The sequence below is a fragment of the Salvelinus namaycush genome, chromosome 8, assembly GCF_016432855.1.
Source record: "Salvelinus namaycush isolate Seneca chromosome 8, SaNama_1.0, whole genome shotgun sequence".
Lineage (NCBI taxonomy): Eukaryota > Metazoa > Chordata > Actinopteri > Salmoniformes > Salmonidae > Salvelinus > Salvelinus namaycush.
In genome coordinates, this window is record NC_052314.1 from 57,520,889 (window position 1) to 57,529,452 (window position 8,564).

General features: G+C 43.1%; 1 protein-coding gene across 1 annotated transcript; it reads left to right on the plus strand.

The window, feature by feature from the left end:
• Positions 1 to 409: 409 nt before the first annotated feature.
• Positions 410 to 8,100, plus strand: LOC120052902 (clathrin light chain A-like). Its single transcript, XM_039000113.1, has 5 exons — positions 410 to 713; positions 1,811 to 1,848; positions 2,134 to 2,251; positions 2,531 to 2,642; positions 6,670 to 8,100. Exons 1-5 carry the CDS (start codon positions 521 to 523, stop codon positions 6,839 to 6,841), a joined length of 633 nt encoding a protein of 210 aa, XP_038856041.1. The 5' UTR covers positions 410 to 520; the 3' UTR covers positions 6,842 to 8,100.
• The last annotated feature ends 464 nt before the right edge of the window (positions 8,101 to 8,564 follow it).

The following is an 8,564-nucleotide window of genomic DNA, read 5'->3' on the forward strand; positions in this document are numbered from 1 at the left end:
TAGATATCAGAGACATCCCATATCCCATTGACTCTATATCTTCGATTGACCTCAGGAGAGTTGAAAATTATGATCATAGACTAGCCAGTATTGTTGACAGTGTAATTCACGTGTCTTTGCACTTAAAATGTTTTTTTTCTTCTTTGAAACAATCGTTGCTTTACACATTTTTATAGTGCAGAAAATATGATGCACACTTGCTGTACCCTGCATATAGATGGCTATAAATTAAATTACTAATATTCTAATTCCTAATTCTATAGTACCCTTGAGATTCAAGATTGGCAAACCCTAGGCACGCTGTAGATCATGGGACCCTTACGTATCAGGTGTAATCATATTCCTTTTGTGGGTGGTGCACAGCACAGTCAATAACAATTCCTAGTTTCTGACTGGCCCTGCTAGCGTTTCCGCTTTTTCATTCTCTCCTCCCTTAACTCTCGAGTTCATCCACTGATCTACTCCCCGTTAGATACTGTAACGTTATCGATAGGTAGCCACCATCATCAAATAGCTAGATATGGACGATTTTGACATGCTCAGCGCACCACAGGCTGCGGCCGGCAATGGGACGGACGAAGACCCCGCTGCCGCTTTCTTGGCCCAGCAAGAAAGCGAGATCGCGGGGATTGAGAACGACGAAGGATTCAGCATCCTGGACAGCGGAGAGGTTCCAACGTCGCTAGACAACAATCTGACAGGCGACACAAACGGTAACAATGTTCCCTGAACTCTTAACGTATCAAGTTACATTAGCTAGCTCGTTCGTATAATTTTGTGGAGTCAAAGCCTAGCAAATTGGCAATAATTACCTAGCAATGTGCTAGCCAGTTACACAGTTAGCTAGCTGAAGCTAGCCATCTTACTTAGGAAACTAGCCAGCCAACGAGATACCTTACCTAGTTAGCTAACTTACATCGACTGTCTGCAGGGGACTTGAATGAAAGAGATCGTGAGAAAAACAAGTTACGTCATTTTAGCTGGCTGGATCCAATATTTCAGGGCATCTATTTAAAAAAATTCGGGAAACTAGCTCGTAATGCGCAAGGTAACGCTAGTTACCCCATTTTGTAAGCTCGCTAACGGCGCTAGTTAGTAGCTACATTACATGTGTATATGCTAGCTAATTTAGCTACACGCAACTTTACTTATTGACATCTTGATGTTTTGTGAAGTGTCGTGAATCAACTAACAGAAAATATCGTGTCTTTAAATGACAGGTTAGCTAGTTATAACGTCTATTTCCTGGTTAGCTTGCTAACGTAAGCCTGTCATTGATTGATCCCACTGCACCAACATACTGGCCACTTCATTACTGCAATTTGATATATGGCTCAATGACCATTGGATTTTCATACAAAACTGTCGCCTTCAGGAAGTGAGATTATTGACCGATTAGTTAGCTACATTGGCCCGAAACATTTTCATGTTATTCAACTCTTTAAGGAAGGGATGTAGCTAGCTAGTTACAATGAATGAATCGCTCATCGTAAAGATATTGCCTAACCAAGCGTTTATGCACCAATGCACTAGACTAGAACAAACCTACGTGTAACGTTAGTATTTTTCAAATTTACAATGACAAATCCATAATTAATCTGAATTTGATCATTGTGAAAGCTTGCTGATTTGTGATGGGTCGTGGTGGTTTTGAAAGCAAATGCAACCATCCTATCTGTCTTATTCCATAATATAAGACGCATAGAAAAGTCTGATGCACAGCCGCTCTGTAATGTTAATTGATGATGTAGGCCATTTCCTTGTCTTTGATGTGGCTTTGTTCATGATAAATGTTTAATTTATTTTGCAGATGCAGTGGATGGTGCTGTTAATGGAGACATTCATGAGGTAATATCTTAAGTTTTCCATTTTGTCATACAGTAGAGATTGTGATTATATTGACTCAAGGAGAACATTAGAATACTTAACCATGCATGTTTGTTTTAACATAGCCTAATGAATACTAAATGCCATGGTTGTGTCATTATTGACCATGGTTGTGTTCAGTATGCACAAAACGGGGGGGGAAAATGCTCAGAGTGAAAAGGGGGACATGCTATCGACTTGTCCAATGAGAAACGTTTTAATTTTGCTACAGTGTGCCCTGTTGAACACCAGCCATGTGTTTGTTAGGAGAGCAACGGCCCGTCTGATGCATACTCAGCCATCTCCAGTGCCGACCGGCTGCAGGCTGAGCCAGAGAGCCTGCGTAAATGGAGGGAGGAGCAGAGAGAGAGGCTCGAGGTCCTAGGTAAGGATAGGCCCCTGGTATATCCTGGCTAGAGGACCATAGCAGCGTGCAGCATAACAATAGAATAGAAGGAATCCAAAGCGCTGAACGCCCCTTTAAAACACCACAACCATTGGAAAATGTATGTCCCTGACTTGCAATGCAAGAAAAACACTAAGCACATGTTGAAATCGCCCCTGGTTTTAGAAGGCTTCTTTATGTGATCTTACTTTTCAAGAGAATTGCCTGTACTGTGTGAATCATAAGACCTCTTCTTCTTCCTAATCTCCCCTTCCCCAGACGCTAATTCTCGTAAGCAGGAGTCTGAGTGGAAGGACAAGGCCAAGGTAGAGCTGGAGGAGTGGCACACTAGACAGGACGAGCAGCTGGAGAAGACTAAAGTGAACAACAGGTAAAAATGCATAGACAAATGCATAGTCGAGTCATTGTAAAAAATGCATAGTCTAGTCATTGTATTTCAATGTAAAAACAGCCCCAGGTTGAGCCAGGAGGACTAAAACCCACTGGACTCCAAGGGAACCTTTTGTCCACTGACTCACTTTTTCTCTACAGGAGCCGTGGAAAGGAAACCCTGTCCATTTGAGTATAAATAACATGCTCTCCTGCTGAAATCCCCTTGCAGAATAGTTAGTTATTGTGTTGCAATGGTTCCTATTGGTCCCTCTATGTTCTCTACTACCTGTTATGTGTTTCAAGGTTCAAATAGACCTAAACTAAGACGTAGGCTAGCTGTGTGCAGTCTATGGTAGAACAGTGAAAAGATCAGTACAGTATGTTCCCGGAATGAAAAATAATCATGTATATTCATTCACAGGTTAATTTAGTTCTGATAATGACCTGGAGCGGCAATCCAAGTTATGCATGGTGTTGCTAAGAGGTGAAACGCTGTTGCTAAATGACGAGACCCCAGAATTGACCCTTGAACCACAAGCCATTTGAGCACGGAATATTCCGAAATATCTGGTTGAGATCAGGAATTATAATATCAATTGGTGTTAATATCTATCGAAAGGTAACAGGACAGCCCCAGCAGCAAACAGAAATGTAGGATGTTTAAAAAAAAAAATATATATATATATTTCAGTTTGATAAGTCTTAGGATAAGGGTTTTGGAACTCCTTGCCGTTCTTCAAGTGATCTACAGTGTTCAAGACAGTGAAAACCTAGACTTTATACTAACTTGAGCGTCTGTAACCCAAGCTCTCCCTCTGCTCTGAATAATATATCAGCCAATGTTCCAGTCTCTGTCAAATGTCTAGCTACCTCTAACCTACCCTCTTATGTTGTTGGTCTTTGTAAATCACGTCCCAAACGGCACCCTATTCCCTATGTAGTCTCCTCGGGCTCTGGTCAAAAGTAGTGCACTAGGTAGGGAATAGGGTGCCATTTTGGACGTTTGTGTGTGTGTGTGAGCTCTGGGCTGGGTTTGTTCTGTCGTTTGTTCTCCTTTTTACCGATCTCTCTCTCTCTCTCTCTTTCCTGCTTGCTGCTTTCCTCTGGGACATCCCCTGTGTCTCCAGGGTGCTGGATGAGGATTTCTACAAACAACCCTTCTCTGACCTGATTGGTTATGTGTATGTTGCTAAACTAACATTGTTTCTTTTTTCGCGTCAATCGTACGCCGCATCTTCCATTTTAACACACATTTTTACGTTCGGCTTTCCCCTTCATTTTTGTTGTTGGTTTTGATGTTATTCTTCAAAGAAGTAGACTTTCGTTTATCTTGAGTGTGCGTGACTGTTTTTGCATGTTTTTACGAATATAAACCCACCTGGTGTCTTTATTTTTATGCAGTGAATATTTGTAGGCTGAATGTCATTGCATCAGCCTTAATGCTCCATCGCCCAGTTTCCATATAAATTCTGTTCCCATAACTGTAGTGTAGTACATCGAGTGGCCATTTTGTTTTAGTTTGGTTTTGTTTAATTCCATCGTCCATGATCCATCTATATGTCCCTTCGTTTTATCATGCCACTTGCAAATGTTTTGTATTCTTAGATCCCTGTATATCTATACCTGTATTATTCATATGTGTACATGGAGAACTAGAATTTGACGCTATGTAGAAAACATTGGTTAGGTGTGGTACTTGGGATGTACCACGTTAAATGTATTGATGAAACCGTATAGCTGCAACCGTAGCTACCTCAGCTGCGTGTTGATACCATGTGGTGGTAAGGCCCTGCAATAGACTAGCGTCCTGTCCAGGGAGGTGCACGCCACAGAAACAGGAGATGAGCTCCTGCTCCTATGAGCCGTTCCGGCTAGCACAATCCAAGGCTCGTAGGAGGCGGCTTGCGACAAAATCCAACGGTTGAAGTCTATTTTCAGTAGCCCATATAGCCTGGTGCTGTCGCAGAGCCCTGGATGTAGACCGTCAACTGTTGCGGTGATGTTGCTTGTACGTCTGCATTTCTAAACTGAAGGCGCCTTGGACACACCGCTGCTTCAAACGTCTGTAAATGTGATCTTAGTACCTACTAGCAAGCCACTGTCTACAGTAGAATGACACGCTACTGTTGTTGCCTAACTCGCCCTCTTAGTATTGCAGCCCTTGTATCTCTCTGCCACTTTTCATTAATTTGATGGCTGAAGAGCAAATGTTCCCGTATAACCCGGCGTCCTTGTCTCCGCCAAACCAAAGACCCACAGCTAGAGGCAGAGAGGGCATGTATTGTTGCCTCACCCAACCAACCCAATGGCACAGCAGATGAAGGCTGCAAGCTAAGCACACTTCTTAGAGCACCAACAACATCAATCCCCCCCCCCCCCCCCCTGAAAATGACCGTTTTATTTTATTTTTTCTCTGGGAAAATGCATGCTGGCTTTTGTCATCTGCATAAAGCTCATTTACTTTTCATTTCTATATATCTGACTTGTGATCTGTTTCTCCTTGTTTCTTTTCCTATGCACCTTTAAGCACACACATTAACCATCCTTGCTACCGCCTAGACCAGTTAAGTAAAAAAAAAAAAACTAAGACAATATCCTAGTAGGGAGAAGTAAATTAGCCTAGAAAAATGGCAAAACGATATTCAATAGTAGTGCACAATTAGACTAGACTGTAGTCAGGGCTCTCCAACCCTAATCTAGCGCACCTGATTTGACTAATTAGCCGGTTGATAAGCTGAATCAGGTTAGTTACAACTGGGGTTGGAGTGAACCTACAGGAGGGTAGCTCTCCAGGAACAGGATTGGAGAGCCCTGCTGTAGATGAATACGAATCCACTGCCAATTACATGTATTTTAGAAGCTGGGTGTCCCTCCTCCTGTGATGCGTTGGTCCACTGGTCCTGTGCGTATCTGTAGTTTCGTTGTGACAGTGAATTTTCATTGGCTTCTCATCCCCATTTTGCTGTGTGTATTGTGTTCCAGTTTATAGAGGGGTTCTTTCATTTTGTTAACTCCTTGGCAGTGGAAGTGGGTGGGATTGGGTTTTGCTATGCCCTCTGGCTTGCATTTCAAAATGTCTTATTGTGATTGTGGCACGGTACCATTTTAATTTATTTCATTTCAGGTATTATGTATTGTACGCCTTCTAGTGGAATTAGATTCCCTTTTTGGGTTTGGTATTGGAGTAAAGATGATATAAGTTATCAGTGAAGATTGTGACATGTATTTGCTGCATTTCAAATGGTCTGCTTTCCAACCACAGCAAAATGCAAATGCATGACAAAGTCTCAGGTTTTGGTTGTTAAAAAACTAACTTGCCACGAAGCGCTCTCATCAAGTATAAAGGACATAAAGCAAAACATATTCCTAATGCTATACTTGGGATCTTGAGAGAATATTTGAACGTAACCAAAGGCAAGTTAGGGGCGTCACCCCGCCCAGTTCTGTGACGAACTGCATTTTTAACCAACCAAACCGCGTTTTATAGCCGTTCCAAAACCCCTTGGTTAGACTGACAGGGAAAAGCAGGTGACTAACTAGCTGTATGACCGGGGTTATAGGGGCATGCTATGTGCTCTTATCCAGCCCTGTTCTCTTCGTCTGTTTTTGATGTGGCCACCCGGCGAATGTTTATTTTTGGATGTAATGTAGTGGAGTCGACTGGACTGTTCTGAGTTGGGCCTCCGCTGCTGTCTACTCGACACTTCCTCCTCAAGCAAAGTTTTAAATTCAGACCTCACTAAAACTGTTGCACTACAACATGAAAAAGCCATGCTAAGGTCAATAATGAATCCTTTTTTTAAATGTTATTGGCAACTCATTAAATTATGTCATGCTGAAGGGATCTAAACTACCTGCATGTATTTATATGGGGATTCCCCATGTCTATCCCTGAAGTGTTGCAGAGGAGGTGGTGTGTTAGCAGGAAGCAGTAAGGCCCTCTGTAAAGCTCTGCTGATCTCTGGGGCCCAGGCCTGCTCCCTCCCTCTCTAAAGCTTTGTTCCCCTCCTGTGTTGCCTTTGCAGAGCGGCCGAGGAGGCCATGCTGTCGGACATGGACGAGAACAACCCGGGCACCGAGTGGGAGCGCGTGGCGCGCCTCTGCGACTTCAACCCAAAGTCCAGCAAGCAGGCCAAAGATGTGTCCCGCATGCGCTCTGTCCTCATCTCCCTCAAGCAGGCCCCTCTGGTCCGCTAACCCCAACCCTCTTCTCTCTGTTAATGTCTCAATTCAGTCCCTACCCCTCCCCCTTGGCACTAACCATTCAGTGTTTGAATATCTGAAGGCTCTGCATACGTACTGTATAAGCAGTGTAGTGGTGGAGCTTCCACAATCCACCATGTTGCTTTCACCTTACAGATCTGTTAACATTGAGGGGAAGGGAGTGAATTGAGACTGCTGTATCTCTACCCGTTGCTAACCCTCTCTGGACCCAGATTGCAACCAAACTCTCATAGGGAAATGTATCATCCCGACTACCTGACCTGGGGTTGTTCCCACCCAACCCGACTACCTGACCTGGGGTTGTTCCCACCCAACCCGACTATCTGACCTGGGGTCATTTCCCACTTACCCAACCCACCTACCTGACCTGGGGTCATTTTCCACCCACCCAACCCACCTACCTGACCTGGGGTCATTTTCCACCCACCTACCTGACCTGGGGTCATTTTCCACCCACCTACCTGACCTGGGGTTGTTCCCACCCATCCCGACTACCTGACCTGGGGTCATTTTCCACCCACCTACCTGACCTGGGGGTCATTTTCCACCCACCCAACCCACCTACCTGACCTGGGGGTCATTTCCCACCCACCCAACCCACCTACCTGACCTGGGGGTCATTTCCCACCAAACCCACCTACCTGACCTGGGGTCGTTGTTGTACATGGATTGATGATATTCCTCTCCATCTTCCTTTCCGTCATTAAAGAACAAAATAAGTATACACATTTATTTTTTGTTTCTATTCTTTTAAGGACCAAACTCTGTTTATTAAGTGTGTTGTTGGAAACCATTTTAGAACCAGCTTGTGGCATTTATTGTGACTATTTCAATCTATGCATTTTTTCCCATTTGAACCACAAATCAAGTACGGTAAATATACGTGATCTATATGTGTGTGTAAGCATCAAGGTTGGGGTCAATTCCATTTTAAATTCCAGTTAATTCAGAAAGTACACAATTCCACATCAAATTTTTGATAATTGAAAAGCATTGAAGAGAATTGGAATTTCAGTGTACTTCCTGAATTGACTGGAATTGAAATGGAATTGCCCCCAACCCTGGTAAACATCATGTACTCTATATGCGTGTACCTAATGTACATATACAGGCAATATAAAAAATGTTAATGTCATAAACAGAGTAGAATTGTGGTTTAAAGATTAACTGTGGCACCAAGTGTTGCTTTTAATGTTCATTGTCCATCGATTTCAATATCAGTAAAACATGAATTAAACTTTTGTCGTCAGGATCGTTATTGAAGTGTTGTCCGTAACATTCAAATTATGGTTGCACCTAATTGGTGGAAGTAAAATTTCAGGTGAGACAAATAACATATTTTATACTGCATTTTCAATGAAATTGTTTTGTGCCCCTAGTGGTGGAGGGCCTAATGCTGTTTGACCTTGGGTTCAAATGAATCTGGCAAAAATGGCAGAGGTGAAGTGAGGGGGTTTACTCCTGTTAAAATCTGTCCTCGGTAAGCAGACCGCCTGCCTTTGGGAAGACTCCCATCATTAGGGCGAAGACCATCTCAACATATGCAGTATCTCAAATGTTTTTTTTTACCTTTATTTAACTAGGCAAGTCAGTTAAGAACAAATTCTTATTTACAATGACAGCCTTGGAACAGTGGGTTAACTGCCTTGTTCAGGGGCAGAATGACAGATTTTTATCTTGTCAGCTCAGTGATTCG